General features: G+C 39.1%; 2 protein-coding genes across 2 annotated transcripts; both read right to left on the minus strand.

Annotated features, from left to right (window-relative positions):
- Nucleotides 1-3,693: 3,693 nt before the first annotated feature.
- LOC135462709 (uncharacterized) lies at nt 3,694-5,804 on the minus strand. Its single transcript, XM_064739934.1, has 3 exons — nt 5,660-5,804; nt 4,686-4,804; nt 3,694-3,925 (listed from the first exon to the last, which is right to left on the minus strand). The coding sequence occupies exons 1-3, from the start codon at nt 5,715-5,717 to the stop codon at nt 3,761-3,763; spliced, it is 342 nt and encodes a 113-aa protein (XP_064596004.1). The 5' UTR covers nt 5,718-5,804; the 3' UTR covers nt 3,694-3,760.
- A 64-nt stretch (nt 5,805-5,868) lies between these two features.
- On the minus strand, nt 5,869-9,118 carry LOC135462600 (cell adhesion molecule 1-like). The gene is made up of 4 exons (XM_064739824.1): nt 9,082-9,118; nt 6,833-7,108; nt 6,205-6,471; nt 5,869-5,876 (listed from the first exon to the last, which is right to left on the minus strand). Exons 1-4 carry the CDS (start codon nt 9,116-9,118, stop codon nt 5,869-5,871), a joined length of 588 nt encoding a protein of 195 aa, XP_064595894.1.
- Nucleotides 9,119-17,882: the final 8,764 nt, after the last annotated feature.

Consider the following 17,882-nt stretch of genomic DNA (forward strand, 5'->3'; position numbering starts at 1 on the left):
CCCAATACTTACTAGATTAAACATGTCTTTATCAATATAAGTACACCCAATACTTACTAAATTAAATGTGTCTAAATCAATACAAGTACACCCAATACTTACTAGATAAAATGTGTCTCAATCAATACAAGCACACCCAATACTTACTAGATAAAATGTGTCTTAATCAAAGCTGACTGAGCTAAATAACGCCTCACATTTGAATCTGGGGACATTCAGTCAGTCATCTGAGCGGGCATCAGTGAGTAAGGACATGGAAACTAGTGGGGCTAATATATACGAGTAATTACCAATCGTCCACAGTGGACGCTACCAATCTCAGCACACTATTTTTAGTTTGTGTTTTTAACATTTTTCAAACAAGATACAGTGCTTCATCGTAAACAATAGGGTTTATAAATCATTCTTCCTTTGCCTTCTTTTTTGGTAGCTTAATCAGTTCTGTTTATGTTGATACACTGTACCAGAAAAATACCATTCAAATGATATCATCTTATGTACAGGCGACAACATCAAGTTGTAGTACAGCTAAAGTCATGTTCGTTTGAACTCTCACTCAGTGTATGTACTAAGTTCCGAACTTCAACCTGCAATAAACTAGAAAAAATGACACGTGCAACCAGGAGCTGGTACAAATAAAAAATGCACCTCACGAAAGGGAACATCTCAGTACTTTTCCATGAGAAGTGTACAAATGGCTGGGGGAGATAAATGTACAATATAAATAGGCATGCTCGTATACTAACTGAGTACTCTTATACGGATATGAAAATAACAGTACGTTCAGTTGTCTGTTTAAAATGAAACATTACAAACATCTTCAAGTATGATATACGAAAGAAATAAAATTATTTTAATCAGAGCAAAATATATGACATAAAATCAAAATATAAAATCGTGTTCAAGCGAAATCCAATTGATATCTACTGCTTTTTGTAAAAGCAAAGGCGATCAAATATTGACATTAATTTCAGCTGATATTTACATACTCATCATCAGTGCTTAATTGATGAGTTAAAACAACAATATAAAAGGCTTACGTAAGACACATGGATTGTACATGTATCTTTTCCATCATTACAAAATTTTAAATGTGTAGCGATGCTTTACAAAGTTACACACACATTCAAGAGTCACTGAATTCACATTATTCCAGAAGCACCCTTGAAAATGTTAACTACTGTACACACATCATATCACATGCACTGTTGTTCTAGCCATTTCCTATCCCTCACAAGTCTTTTTCTTTCCTACTAAAACGATCTTTTTTTCTTAAACGTACTTGAATTTTGCAGCCAATTACACACGGGAAAGAAATCATAAAAATGAAGAAAGCATCAGTAGAAATAGCTTTGAAACTGTCATAACAAGCGACGCATGCGCACTGAAAAGAAAAACTCACGATGGCGAAGAATGGTAGGCCCCTACCATCCTCTACAACTACAACAACAATCCTTAAAAAGGGTAGAGCTGCTCGTGCTAGCTAAGGACGTAAGAATCTCCTGGGAGCATCAGTATTTTCCATGAAGACTATCAATGATCTGGGCCGAGTTGTTCCAAACTGTCTTAAGACTTAATACCAGATTAAACTTTACGTCAAGTCTCCAGTTTTGTACCCTGTCCAAAACTTATTTTGTAATAGTATAGTAAATATGAACTAAATCTGCTGCTGTTCCATTTGGCCTCAATGTGATAGCAGGGTTTTGTTTAAATCGTAAATATGTAATATGAAATAATACCGATATTAGCTAATATACTTTTAAACAACCGAACCCAGGAGTATATATGTGCAACAGAAAACAAAAGGAAGGCATAGGCCTATGTATGCAGTAACTTCGTGAGATCATGTAACAATATGAAAATTTTTAAAAAATCTAGGCGAACTGATTTGCAAAATAAAACATTAAAAACATGTAGTGCGTACAGTAAATGTACCAGCATTTCAATCAGAGCTAAACAGAAGATAAATCGAAAAATAAAAACGTATCAAAACGACATACAGGTTGTATATGTTTTTTCCATGGAAGACAATAGTACGATTTTAAATAATACTAAAAGTAAAGAATATCCAGCTGAGTGACAATTACATCTTTGGTGCTAGAGTTTACATCCAACTGAATGACATTTACAGCTTCGGTGTTAGAGTTTACATCCAACTGAATGACATTTACATCTTTGGTGCTAGAGTTTACATCCAACTGAATGACATTTACATCTTTGGTGTTAGAGTTTACATCCAACTGAATGACATTTACAGCTTTGGTGTTAGAGTTTACATCCAACTGAATGAAAATTACAGCTTTGGTGTTAGAGTTTACATCCAACTGAATGACAATTACAGCTTTGGTGTTAGAGTTTACATCCAACTGAATGACATTTACATCTTTGGTGCTAGAGTTTACATCCAACTGAATGACATTTACATCTTTGGTGTTAGAGTTTACATCCAACTGAATGACATTTACAGCTTTGGTGTTAAAATTTACACAAAAACAGTACATATATATAGACACGTGATATTTTCAACTGTATGTTTTCAGCATGAGCGCTAGAACTGACGAGTTGAAATGACAATATAAAATTAAAAGCTCATTCATCAGATCCATCATTACAAACTTTTAAAAGTATAACAGTACTTATAGATATTTTCCATGCTGGCTTCCTCCCCGGTTGTACGTTGGAAAGTCTGCCAGCAACCTGCGGATGGTCGTGGGTTTCCCCCGGGCTGTGCCCGGTTTCCACCCACCATAGTGCTGGCCGCCGTCGTATAAGTGAAATATTCTTGAGTACGGCGTAAATCACCAATTAAATAAATAAATAAATAAAGACATTTTCCAAGAGTGACTTGGAAGGTTAAATTTAATCTATAACACGCAATGAAAGCGTGACGTCGCAAGCCTGTCAATTTCCATTAGATTAAAACGTTTTTTTGTGTTGAAAATGTTTTTCTTAAACGTACTTAAATTGTGCAGCTAGTTCATGGGGACAAAACCGTAAAAAACGAAGAAAGCATCAGCAGAAATACGATTCGAAACTGTGTTTGAAAATAACCTTACCTATTGTTTTCTTCTTTAGATTTCTTTTCCACCAGTGAATTAAATGAAGTCAAGTGCTTGATTGTAAATCAAGTGAGCTTTGTGGGCCACGTTCCGTGGCCATAAAACAGGCACTGATTGTCAGATTTGCTTTTCCCATTCATGGAAACATTGAGAACATTGTAAACTTTAATTCAGAGCTGAATACAACAGTTTATAAAACGTTCCGGGAGGTAATGGCGTCACGCATCATCAATGTAGCCATTAAGGCCCAATAAATTCAATGAAACCCACAGACTACAAACATTTAATCTGTTCATTTTGTCTGAGTGATGCGAGAAAGTATTCTATTATTGCAACAGATTATTACTTTGTTAAATATAACGAACATATTTTATTAATTTAACATAAAGACTCTATTAAACTGACAGGATATCCTGTTGAATACGACACAGTATTACGTTATAATAACAGAACACATTCTAGCACCAATCAGACAAACGACAAAAAGTGTACTGCTTTTAGTTCAGTTAAAAAATGTGAAAGAATATGTAAAGCATCTTTAAATATAGACTACAGTTTGCAAAATTTCATCTAGTGATGTAGAATTTATTCTTAGAGACCCCTTTCTGGAAGGTTGGACAGATCGGCACACAGAGACTTACGGATTTAGATCAGGCTAAGAGATGAACCCTCTTATTCCAGATTAGCCTTTTTTCAATTCTCTACACTCTGCTTTTCTTGCCCTTCCCTTTACCCTTCTTTATCAGTCTGGTAGAAGCATTGAAGTCAATCTGTGCATATACAGTAGGCTCCTCGCTACGTCTGATTCCCGAGGTTCCTGCGACTTCCGGATCAAACCAGATGCTGGCGTAATGACCCTGCAGTTCCTGAAAATTTAACAACCTTTTTTAGGATATAAAAACACGTACATTTACAATACTGAGCAGTATGCAGTCAATTTAGGTTTTATCACCATTATTATAACTATGTGGATTGTTGCTGTTGTTGTTTTTGTACGTATTATTGCTGTTATTTTTGCTGTTATTATTATTGGTAGTGAGGGGCTCGGTGGCCGAAGGGCAGACGCGGTACAATGCCCCAGAAGTCTTTAACCAATGCGGTCAACGAGTAGGCCTAAGTCCAGCTCATGTTAGCTTCCACGCCCACAGAACGATCTGCCAGCAACCAGCGGATTTTCGTGGGTTTTCCCAGAGCTCTGCATGGTTTTTTTCTACCATAATGCTGGCCGCATGTGGTATACGTGAAATATTCTTGATTACGACGTTAAACACCAATCAAATAAATAAATAAATTGTTGGCAATATTAGTAGAAGGGATAGCTTTAGTATTAGTGGCTGACTTACATATAGCATTTAGGAGGTACATGTAGTACTGTCAGTAGTACTAGCAGCAGTGTAGTAGAAGCAGTAGTGAAAACACCAGTACATTTTGCAGACACAGAAGTACATGTGGCAGAATTAGTACCCATGGAAGTGGTTACACCAGAAGTAGAAGTAGGTATTAGAAGTAGGAGCGCCAAGTAGAAATGAATGTACATGTATAAACCTATCGAGGATGCATTTTTATACCACGTTTATACCACTTTAGCTATAGACCGTTTTGTGTTGTTCTAGTGTTTGTACTTACAGGCCTTGGAGTTCCGCCAACTGCTCCCTCCTCAGTTTCACCTTCTCTTTCAGATCCTCCGTCCATTCCAATTGCAGCCACATTTTCCCCTTCGTTAGACATCTTCGAAGTCACTTTGTCTCAAAATAAAAGGAAATAATCATATATGTAGCAACAGTATAAAGCTAGTCTATGCTGATAATGTATTCACGTAGTCACAGGCCAGTATATGGAAGAGCTAGAAGAGATCCAACTTCTGGTAAGACTGTGACGAGCTTGGGCAATATCAGTTAATCTACGGTTAGTAAGTGATAGGCCAACATTTGGAAAAGCTACATGTAAAGGAGATCCAACTTTGTTAAGACTATGACGAGCTTGGGCAATATCAGTTAATCCACGGTCAGTAAGTGACCGGCCAACATTTGGAAAAGCTACATGTAAAAGAGATCCAACTTTAAGACTATGACGAGCTTGGGCAATATCAGTTAATCCACGGTCAGTAAGTGACAGGCCAACATTTGGAAAAATGCTACATGTAAAGGTGATCCAACTTTGTTAAGACTATGACGAGCTTGGACAATACCAGTTAATCCACGGTCGGTAAGTGACAGGCCAACATTTGGAAAAATGCTACATGTAAAGGTGATCCAACTTTGTTAAGACTATGACGAGCTTGGACAATATCAGTTAATCCACGGTCAGTAAGTGACAGGCCAACATTTGGAAGAGCTACATGTAAAGGAGATCCAACTTTGTTAAGACTGTGACGAGCGTCGGCAATATCAGTTAATCCACGGTCAGTAAGTGATAGGACAACATTTGGAAAAGCTACATGTAAAGGAGATCCATCTATGTTAAGAATGACGAACGTAAGCAATACTGGTAAGTCCATGTTCAGTAACTGACAGACCAATATACGGATGAGCTAGAGGAGATCTAACTTTAGTAAGACTATGACGAGAACGGGCTAATATTTGGAAGTCTTCATGTCTTACCTTGATCATTTGTTTTCTCTGACCGTAGGTAACATACAGTAGCAATCAATCCCAGCATGCCTAGACCAACAACCGGAAACACAACCTGTTCCCAAGAAGGAAGAGATGCACCCCACTTTTCTGCTGAATTAAAAAAAAATAAACAATTTAGACTTCCAGATAGAGGTCTTGGAGTTAAATACTATAAATATGATAATTATCCCAATGGATCAACATACTGCAATGAACAGTTCAATCGCGTTATAATTTTTATGAAAAGGGTATTTCCATTCATTGTCAGCTTCACATTGTTTTTGTTTTATCAAGTTTAATTTTAGACATTCCCCTTGATCTGTTTAAAAATATTCTTCATGAAATTTGCATGAAAGAACTCATTACTGTAGCAAAGGATAAATATAATGGAAACAAATTTTAGAAAATGTTCTTCCTCGAATGTGCATGATAAATCTCATTATTACAGCAAAGGATAAAAACAATAGAAGCAAAATTTGTATTTTGGCCTCTGGTGGCATTAGTTAACAGAGAAGTTGATTGAATTGACTCACGTTTTATTGGGGTAAGTGTCAGACTTTTGGACGCTGTGTCATTCCCTTCAGAGTTGACGGCCAGACAGCTGTAGGTTCTTGTTTGGGATTGGTTCACTCGGCCAATACGTAAAATGTTCCTGTCTGAAGTGTCATGTGTGAAAAGCTTGTCTTCGAATCTCAAGGTGATGACAGGATCTGGATAGCCATCAGCTGAGCACGTGAGGTTTACCTCGTCGCCATGGTAATACTCGGTAGGTGTCATATTGATGTCTACCGTCGGTTTATCTACAAACGTGAAATACACAAACCTACTTGTTTAAGCTGAAAACAGGAAATCTTCTGGTTGACAATGTGTGAGTGTTTTACTTCAGGAATTACCACATCAAAGAAATCATCAACGGGTGAACTGATTGAAGGATTTACCAACCTGCTAGCTGCTGGAGTTCCTGGTCGGGTAGCATTCGAATGAGTGACCAACACAATTAGGCTACTACAAGTTCCATAAAGGTGGAGATGCTTGCACAAATTACTTACAGATGACAAATCTTTTATCCTTACAAGACTTTAACAGGTATAACGCAAATAATCGTGCCTTATGTTTCAAATGTTTCAACAAATGTTTCCAGTGTAAGTGACGTATACATACACTTGACGTTAAGCTTTATGGACTCCCTCAGAGTTCTCTCCCTTTGCTGTGCTGTACAGAGCAGCTCCTGGTTGTTCATGTCCTTGGTGAGAGTCAGTGATATCTGGCTGCTGGTATCAGACACGGTTGGTTCCGGCTGAGTTGACGCCCCTGGAATCTCCCAGGTAATGTTCGGGGCGGGAATCCCGCCCTCAGCCTCACAGGTAAATGTTATCTCCGTGTTCTCTGGCACCGGGAAGTCAGGGTCAGACGAGACAGTGAGATTCTTAACATCAACTGTAGTACAAATAAAAACATATTTCTTATTTATATATTTCTTTGGTGTTTTATGTTGTACTCACAAACAGATTTGTCACTGTTTATACGAATTATATTACGGAGAGTCTATACATAGATGACCCATACCTCATTCAGATCGACACTGTTAGGATTCTGGCTGTACTGTTGGTCCGTGCTGACTGGTGGTTTACGTTTAAAGTTTTACGAGTTGTCCATAACCCAATCACGAGCTCACGGCAAATCAGTATGATTGTACCGCGCTGTAATTGTGCACGTCTATTCGCGATTTTATAGTGGTGAGAAACGCTGTGTCTACTGTGATGGTTGCGGATTATTCGACCGATGAAGATTAGACATTATCACAACTGAATATCCCAAAAAGGTATATTGTGTAAGTATAGTCATTTCTTTCTAGCTTTCTGTAAGATAATTGCGCTCTGAAAGTTACTTTTAGTGTATTTTTCCGGATGCACAGTGGGGCTCGTTATGCGTGCCCTGGATTCTGTGTGACGACTTGTGTGTTAAGGGTTTTGGTCAGTAGGACTGAATGAATCGGTTATTGTAATATATACCATAACCTTAAAATATCTTTAGAACAAGTAGGCCTAATTATAGTCAGCTGAAACATGGAAATCATTTAAAGGCCAAGATGCCTCAAAGGGCAAAATTATGGTTTACCCTTCATCCTGCTGAGGTCCAAAGGTTTTTTTTTCACACACCACGCTAATATTAGCAGGAGATAGTTTATACAAACTTGATGTAATCGATGTGGTAATTCTAGAATCCAAAAAGATATGAAAAGTTTTTTTCTTCTGTGGTTTGATCAGAACCCAACTAAATATATCGATATGCCTACAGATGATAGCACGTGATGTATACGACATGTATGCTGTTCCTCTTATATTTTCAACGAATCATCTTGGATCAGAAATATCTATTTTTCCCTTCAAAATAAAAAAAAACGTCCATGTGATACCTGAAAGACCATCGGTTATAACTGGCAATGTATGTTTACTGACTCGTGGCGTCCCCTCTGGTTATACGCGAGAAGGTCCTCCAGCAACTTCTGAATGATCGCTGTCTGTCCGGTTTCCTCCCACCACAAATTGGTACTCGCTATTGTATAAGTGAAATGCTCATCAGTAGAACGTAAAAATCAATCAAATAAACAAATAACAAATAATTACTCCACTAACAGTTACGACAATACTTTTTTTTACGTTTTTATACCAGAAAAAGAGAAAGACTCGGTGCAAATGCTTGCTCTCTTTGTGGTGTCATTCCGATGGCCATGGCAGAGAGCAATAAACTTTCGTCTACAAGTAGTTTTCACCACATGAGATACATATAGATCGTCAACACATCATCACTTACCAAAGACGACAAGCTCCATAGATTTGTCAACCTCACCAGAAGAACACTGAAAAGTGCCATTGTCTCTTGGATACGATGCTGATGTAATGTATAAAGAATTTCCCTCTACAAATTTCACATCTGCAGCAGTCCAAGGTAGTTCTGTGACTGTTGATGAATTTTCACTATATAGGAATGTTTTGCAGGTCATATTTGCGTACTTCTTACACCATGTCGTGAATGGGTTGACAACAGACTTCCCAATTCCACATTTTAGAACAACTGTTTCTCCTTCCCATACAAAATATGCGCAAGTAGCACAGGAAACTAGAAACCGAAGTGCTGCAAAAGAAAGAAACGGCGGGGATAAAAATCTGGGCTATTCATATAAGATTTGCTCAAGTCTGAGTTATGTGGACTCAGCCTGGTTCTCTCACAATGTGCGGTAAATATACTGGTCAATAGCTTATAATCAGATATTAAGAGAGCCTAACCACCCTGTTCTCTCACCAAACAGAGCAATGCGTCTGAACTAATCAGCCTGGTCAACACACACGGTGGCATGGTACCTTTAAATGTACACAACTGCACAAATAACACACATAGTTCATACTTACCAACTATACACAAGATCAATTTCCTTGCTATATCCATGTCTTCGGATTTAGGTGAGAAGACAATGTAATACTGATAGCTGTATGATATAATACGTATACAAAATAGTTGTGGCGATATCGAACACTACAACTGGCAGAGTAAAACACAACGCCTTGTGTTGTGTTGTGAACTATTCAGTCGCTGTAGATGGCCTCGAATGTGTATAAACATGCATGTGCATGTATATATTGAGTCCTTCATTTAAACAATTATAATGTAAAATAAATATTCTGTACTTTACAATTAAGACCATACAAATTTGCTTATCTGTGTATGTCAAATATGCTTTTGACCAACTTCCCGTTTTCGTCACGGATACACTGGAAATGCACCTGACCTTGTCCTTTTATGTCAATGATTAGTGATGTGGTGCGCATCAAACTATGAAGGAAAGGATGTATGCACATGTGTGTGTATGTGTATACATATAAGGGGACTTTATCAATGATGCCGTATTTTCTGTGTGTGGGATTCTATCCACGGAACAATGGGTTTAACGGTGTGCATGTCGCTCCAAGCGCTTACATAAAAGACGTGCAATGTATACCTCTGTTTTAAGATCAATTTTAACCCGACTAATTTAATCGGGTGTTTTCTTGATGTTTATTCACTGGCAACGAATCTTGAAAAAAAACACTAACATATCTTTAACATGAATATTGTATCGGCCAAACATACATATTTGTTTTCAGGCCATTGATATAAAGGGAGATCACTGCGTAACATGTTGACAGCCGCTTGGTAACATGGTTTGCATCTACTTGTAACCGCATCGTTCGCTCAGCTAAACGGAATCGAAGGGCAAACGTATGTTATGTGGTGAGTTAAGTAATCACTTATATTACAGATAATTTTGCGAATATCTTGTTTCATAAACGGCGTCAATAAGTTGTAAGTGTAAGCCGCTAATAGCTGACTTTTTTGCTGAAATTATGTTGCGAATACAGATTGGGTAACGTTGTCTTACCAGGCTGTATGTTTCAGGCCATAATTGCAATGTGCGATGTGCACTGGGTTGAATGGACCTCATAAAACGGCGAACAATTTCCGCCACCAATATTTTGCACTAGCTTTTTTTAAGAAAATGATAGGCACCGAAGACGTAATAACCACAGATAATTGACAAAACCAGTTAAGGTGTGCGCTGCAGAACACACAGTTTGTTCAAAGGCTGATAATGACTGGACAATGAAATAAAACTTCATACTGAAGGACATCGTGACTCTAATGTGGGGCGTGCGAGCCATTTCAAATGGTTAACTGTTTACGGGGAGTAGCCGTTGAAACGTAAAGATCATACAATCAGAACAGAAAGTAATACTGATAATTTCCAACATCATAACAGCATACTCGCTTCCATGAATTCTATTACCGAAAAGTGGTTTACGCAACCCCAGCGTAGTGTTACAAGTTTGTGTGAATGCAAGATAAACAGTCAACCGAATGACAGTGCATCGCGACTTCCAAGTCAAAGAAATCTTCGAATTTCACCAACTGCCGATCTAATTTGTTCACGCTGTGTAGGAAAGGGCCAGAAAAGTACCAAGCTGGGTGCACGAATTGACCCCATGAAGAAGACAGAACAAGTTTAACTGGAAAACCTTATCCTGAGGTTACAGGAAGAACAGTTGGACATCCACGTGGTCCTGATTATTGTCTTCACAAAATAAGCATTTATTTGGCTGGTGATAATTTAACGATCTCGAGTATGTAAGGCGGGCCTCCGTGGCTCAGTTGGTTAGCGAGGGTTTCCCCAGGACTCTGCCCGGTTTCCTACCACCATAATGTGGTAACGTCGTGAAAGTGAAATATTCTTGAGTACGGCGTAAAACTCCAATAAAATAAATAAATAAATCAGTGTGTAAGTTTCGGACTAAGGGACATAACTCTTAGAGAGTATGCAGGCGGGGGATCCGAACATGTGCTTGATCGATCTCACTAGTTGATTTGAAGGGTAAGGCTGGTTGTCCGCCATCTTCCATTAAGACAAGTAAGGCCGCTAAACTAATTTCCTTCCGTCTATTCGTCTTTCGGGTAAGATTTAGAGGCCATCTGCCGCTGGGTACCACGAAATTTATCTTGTTGTATTGTAGTTTTCATTCCATGGATTCCATTCCTTGTATACAACGTCCGCCATCTTTCATTAGAATAAGAAATGCCGCTAAACTAATTTCCTTCGGTCTATTCGTCTTTCAGGTAAGATTTAGAGGCCATCTGCCCCTGGGTAACACGCAATTTATCTTGTCGTATTGTAGTTTTCATTCCATGGATTCCACTCCTTGTATACAACGTCCGTCATCTTCCATTAAAATAAGTAATGCGGTTGAACTAATTTCCTTCCATCTATTCGTCTTTCGGGTAAGATTTAGAGGACATCTGTCCCTGGGTAACACGCAATTTATCTTGTCGTATTGTAGTTTTCATTCCATGGATTCCACTCCTTGTATATAACGTCCTTCATTTTCCATTAAAATAGATAATGCGGTTGAACTAATTTTCTTCCGTCTATTCGTCTTTACGGTAAGATCTAGAGGCCATCTGCCCCTGGGTAACACGCAATTTATCTTGTCGTATTGTAGTTTTCATTCCGTGGATTCCAGTCCTTGTATACAACGTCCTTCATTTTCCATTAAAATAGATAATGCGGTTGAACTAATTTCCTTCCGTCTATTCGTCTTTCGGGTAAGATTTAGAGGCCATCTGCCCCTGGGTAACACGCAATTTATCTTGTCGTATTGTAGTTTTCATTCCGTGGATTCCAGTCCTTGTATACAACGTCCGTCATCTTCCATTAAAATAAGTAATGCGGCTATACTAATTTCCTTCCGTCTATTCGTCTTTACGGTAAGATTTAGAGGCCATCTGCCCCTGGGTAACACGCGATTTATCTCGTGGTATGGTAGTTTTCATTCCATGGATTCCATTCCTTGTATACAACGTCCGCCATCTTCCATTAAAATAAGTAATGCGGTTGAACTAATTTCCTTCCGTCCATTGGTCTTTCAGGTAAGATTTAGAGGCCATCTGCCCCTGGGTAACACGCAATTTATCTTGTCGTTTTGAAGTTTTCATTCCATGGATTCCACTCCTTGTATACAACGTCCGTCATCTTCCATTAAAATAAGTAGGCCTAATGCGGTTTACCTAATTTCCTTCCGTCTATTCGTCTTTACGGTAAGTTTTAGAGGCCATCTGCCCCTGGGTAACACGCAATTTATCTTGTCGTATTGTATTTTTCATTCCATGGATTCCACTCCTTGTATACAACTTTCGCCATCTTCCATTAAAATAAGTAATGCCGCTGAACTAATTTCCTCCCGTCTATTGGTCTTTCAGGTAAGATTTAGAGGCCATCTGCCCCTGGGTAACACGCAATTTATCTTGTCGTTTTGAAGTTTTCATTCCATGGATTCCATTCCTTGTATACAACGTCGGCCATCTTCCATTAAAATAAGTAATGCCGCTGAACTAATTTCCTTCCGTCTATTCGTCTTTCGGGTAAGATTTAGAGGCCATCTGCCGCTGGCTAACACGCAATTTATCTTGTCGTATTGTAGTTTTCATTCCATGGATTCCACTCCTTGTATACAACTTCCGCCATCTTCCATTAAAATAAGTAATGCGGTTGAACTAATTTCCTTCCGTCCATTGGTCTTTCGGGTAAGATTTAGAGGCCTTCTGCCCCTGGGTAACACGCAATTTATCTGGTCGTTTTGAAGTTTTCATTCCATGGATTCCATTCCTTGTATACAACGTCCGCCATCTTCCATTAAAATAAGTAATGCCGCTGAACTAATTTCCTTCTGTCTATTCGTCTTTCAGGTAAGATTTAGAGGCCATCTGCCGCTGGCTAACACGCAATTTATCTTGTCGTATTGTAGTTTTCATTCCAAGGATTCCACTCCTAGTATACAACTTCCGTCATCTTCCATTAAAATAAGTAATGCGGTTGAACTGATTTTCTTCCGTCTATTCGTCTTTCACGTAAGATTTAGAGGCCATCTGCCCCTGGGTAACACGCAATTTATCTTGTCGTATTGTAGTTTTCATTCCATGGATTCCACTCCTTGTATACAACGCATTAAGATGGTCTGCCATCTTTCATTAAGGTAGTGCGGCTAAACCAATTTATCCGTGTTATATTGAGCCGACCAAAGAAGGGCAACAATTAAGGCCGACAGTCCCAAGGCACCAGATGACTGGGAACTCAAACAATGAGTGAGAGGTCTAAGATCGAAAATGGAGAGAATCCAGAAAATATAGAGTGCTACAAAATCTCCATAGCCTACCTCATCAGCAAGAGATTTGCCGAGTTGGTACCAAATTGAGAGCTGGTAAAGGACTACGGCAGGGTTTGGTATTGTGACGACAATTCATGGACAATCTGTTATGTATATCAGATTAACTGAAGTTACTTGGAAGTACATGTAATCTGACTGACTGGTGTTAAATGTACACTGGAAATGTAAGCTGTGGTTGCCGGACTGTGCGGAATATTTGCATAGGCCTATGTCGAGTTCTAAAACCCTGACAGAACTGATTATTCACAGAAAAATTTGAGTGGACTGAGACAGAAAATGTAAGCGTTTAATGCCTGTCTGACATTTTATTGTTTACAAAAATGAAAAATAAGAAAAATTTCACGGGGTTATTTTTGATACAGGCATGTGTTGTTGACGACTGATTACAACAACAACAGTCAAATATCAGTGACCGATTGTCGCAGAATTCTGGTATAAAAGTGTACTCATTGTTGGTTTACAACTCATAGATTATAAAACAGGTATAAATTACTGGAGTTTTAATGATCTTACCTCAATTAAAAGCCATTAAAATATTTATTTCCGAACGAAATTGGTAGAAATTTCAGCACATATACCTGTCGAAATATTTTTAAATTGCGAAAGACTGGTTACCGGGTACAGCCTTGTCAGCAAGCCGGCCAGAGTTAGTCCCCCTGAAACTCACTCAAACGGTATGGATTATGCTGGTGGAATATTTGATGATTTGATTGTATATATGTGAATAAATGGTTTTCACTGTTTACTGCTCGAACTGAAAGACAAATATTCGCATCTTCTATTATGCTGTTCTTGCTGGATCACTGATATAAGTCCCAAGACTGAGTTTTTCTCCAAGAGCTATATTGGAACAATGCAGACTGATGATGAATGTGGTGTTATAAATGGAATAACAGCATCAAACAACTGGATGGAGTATTGAGAGTAAATCCACATGTAGTGGAGTCTCAAGATACCCGAGGTAAATATCGGTCTCTTACGCCACCAAAAGACTTTACCTCAGGGTCGGTACAGATTAACTGGTGATAAACAGAAAACAGAGTATAGCTTATATTCTTGATCTCTACAGGTTATAAAAATCCGCTATAGTATGTGACGGGTGACATTCTTACAAGACGATGGGTCCAAAACTGGATTGTGATTGCCTACGATTCATGTGGTCGCCTGACAATGACTGCAACCGAGACCGGTCTGTCATTCAGGCAATAAGGTAAAACTGAACCAAGGTCCAGCATCTAAAATAGTTCCCGATCACGGATTTTCGTTCGACATTGGAAACAGTATCCTAAAGGATAAATCATGTTTATCATTTCAATACTGAAGTTTTCCCAATCATGTTGTTTTTCTGTGGTCATTTACCCTTTGATGTCAGTTGTTTGCTGCGTATTTAAGCTTGCAACTTAAAGCCGTGTGTATACGTTCAAATAATCTAGGCCATAGGGCCAGCTCTGGGTCTCAAACAGCTATAACGTGTTACGTGTGACCATTTGCCAGCTATCACACGATCCTCGATGACAGAGCACTCTGTTAAAAAAAGCTTCCGCGGAAAACACTGCAACGCCCACCTGCTGAAGATGCGTCAAGGCCGTAAGTTTTCTTGCCGTAAGGGTGTTCAGAGTGACATACAGCTTTGTCGGGAGTGTGGTACAGATGAAACTCGATCCAGGCATATAGCTATTGAGTAAAGCAGCGATTTCAAATGATTTTAGAATAATTCAGTGTGCCCTAAAAACAGGGCCAATGCATATCAAACGCCCAATGAGAGAATCACTGTAAGTTATATACTCTTTCAACAACATAGCTACTACGGATGAACGCATCGACCAAATGTTGGCCGAAATGCCACACAACCAATCAACCTTCCATGATGTGACTAAACATCCGGGGTGAGCTGCTTCTGGAGGAAATAAAGAAGCGCTTGCTAAACTCCTTAGCCTACTATCGGAAAAAACATCGACCTTCCCCTCTCCCACCCCACCTCCTGGCAAAGCAAAAGAGATGAGAAGTAAGAGAATAGAAAGTGGGTGGGATCCGACACTCATCATCAGGCTAAGAACAATTCAGGATTATCGACAAGAAACGCTAGACTTGTTGTCGTCGTTGGCGACACAAAAAGCCAGGAAACTTTCTTGGACACGCCATGGGTGATCGGAAATTTCGTGCGGGGGTAGCAGATGGGTGTCCCCAGTGGGCATCCGCTCAATATAGATGGAATGGCTTCGTTAGAAGGCAGCGCTCAAGACCGGCGTAGGGGCCTATAGGCCATTTTACAAGATCATCTCTAATGTGCATAAAACTTGCCTAATAACTTTGCAGTAATGATATGAGATAAACCTGACCAACGCTCATTGTTCACATTCACGATTGCCATTTGGGATACATCCAATACATCCAATGGGAAGATAACTTCTGTGAGTTTTATGTTTGATTTCTGGACAGAAATTTAATCATGTTTGCCATTTTAAAAATTTAATTAAATTAGAAATTTTAGAAAATTTTTAAAACGGTGGTTTTAAAATTTCCATACTTATTTCCATAGTTATTATCCTTGGTCTTGTCACACCAAAGACCTTAAAAGAGGAAGTTGTACCTTCCTCACTAGGCGTTCAGAAGGGGATAGTGCACCGACTGGTTGACCCGTATCAGTAAAATGGCTCGGGCGGGGTGACTTACTTGCCTTTGGTGAAGCAACACTTGATAAAAGAGCGGTGGAAATCCGTCCTGCAACAAGGAGGCACATTACATGCACTCTAAGGATTCCTTCGTCGTCATATGACTAAAAAATTGTTAAGTACGACGTTTAACCCCCAGCTCTCACTCACTCATAGTTACTATCTCCTTGATTATTCTCATTATCGACTGATCATTTCATGTTTAAACCACACTTCGTTAAAGGGCTGCTAAGTCATGTACTTGTGCCTAACTTACATATATGTACGATGTATGAAGTCACTATGTGTTCTATCCACGAAAACTAATCGAACAAATCCATTCAATCCGATATTCTGCATTCTTGTAGTCTAATATACATTGTCGTAAAATGTGTAGGGCCTATGTTGTTGTTGTTTCAATGAAATGACGATCGTGATGAGTGACGTACGCTTATGTAATATTTCTGGGGCTGTGGTGGCAAACTGCTGTTGGGTTAGTCAAATTGGTAAGTGCGATCATTACAGAATAAAGATTTACTTACAATTTAACATGTTTAACTGTATTTTTTGCTTTAATGTGACCGATGGCAATATCGGGATTCCCCCTAAGCTATGTCAGAGGCGACACCTGGTGGCCAGACCAGCCTCCGTCTGACTTGAAAATACTGGAGCCAGAAATCGTAGTTAAACTATGAAATGAAGTTTAAGGTCATTAAAGGTGCGAAGAACTTAACTCTGAGTTTTTCGGTCGAAGCCATGTAAGGACTGCACTTCGTGAATTTTCTTCCTTTTTTTCATGTTTAACAGTTTCGTAAGAAGTAAGAACCGGCATTGGTTTTTGTGAGTTATAACTGGGATATAGGGCTGGTTGGGTCATACCAAATGCTTTAAAAATGGCACATGTTACTGCCTCTCTTGGCTCTCAGCACTGTCAGGTGAGAGCAAGAAAACATGATTGGTTGGACCCGGTGTCAGCATGACGTTTGTACCACTACCGCTTTCTGGGCTCAGTCTGTAGAGCTGCCATCATGAAGCTAGCTGAACGAAGAAACAACAGTTTTCGTTTGCGATACAAAACTTGAAGTCAAAAGATTTACATGTTAAGACATAGTTAAACAGTTAGACGCGTAAGAATTGTGTAAATTATACCAGGATTGTCGGACACAAAATTCCTATCACGGACTTTATTTTCATCATACACAATAACGGAAATAAAAGATAAAATTACGTGGTAAAATCCATATGTACGGTAAAATGTCCAGTTTAGAAAAGCATAAACATGACCGACTCCGCAGACGATTAATATGGCTTAGTCTGTCAAACTGTACCGATTGGGTATTCCATCTACACTTCTATCAAAGTGGGTTAATATACAACTAGAATGGATTCGCGAACAGCAGATCCTAGGCCGGGATCCCAGATCCAAGTACACGGTCAGTATAACAGCAAGTTTATACTTCCACATCTCAATCCACGACCTGCCATGCACAGACTGATTGCTCTACTGATAGCTTGGCCGTTGTCAAAAAGCCAACACCTGGACCACGACACATGTGGATATCTGTCAATCACCCTGGCCTGGTTAGCGTATAGTAAAGAAGACAAGGTCTGCGCAAAAAAAGCTAACTTTTGGAAATACATACACAAGAAAAACTGGTTGAGCCAATCGGTACTGCAGTGCAAACCAAATAATTCGGAGAACATATATATGAGACCCACTGTTCGCAGCCATTGTATTACACTACATAGCTTGTATATGTAAATGTGCCAAATGTGGTAAATCTGCCTTTGGGCATTATTTGAAAACGT

The sequence above is a fragment of the Liolophura sinensis genome, chromosome 2 (assembly GCF_032854445.1).
Source record: "Liolophura sinensis isolate JHLJ2023 chromosome 2, CUHK_Ljap_v2, whole genome shotgun sequence".
NCBI lineage: Eukaryota > Metazoa > Mollusca > Polyplacophora > Chitonida > Chitonidae > Liolophura > Liolophura sinensis.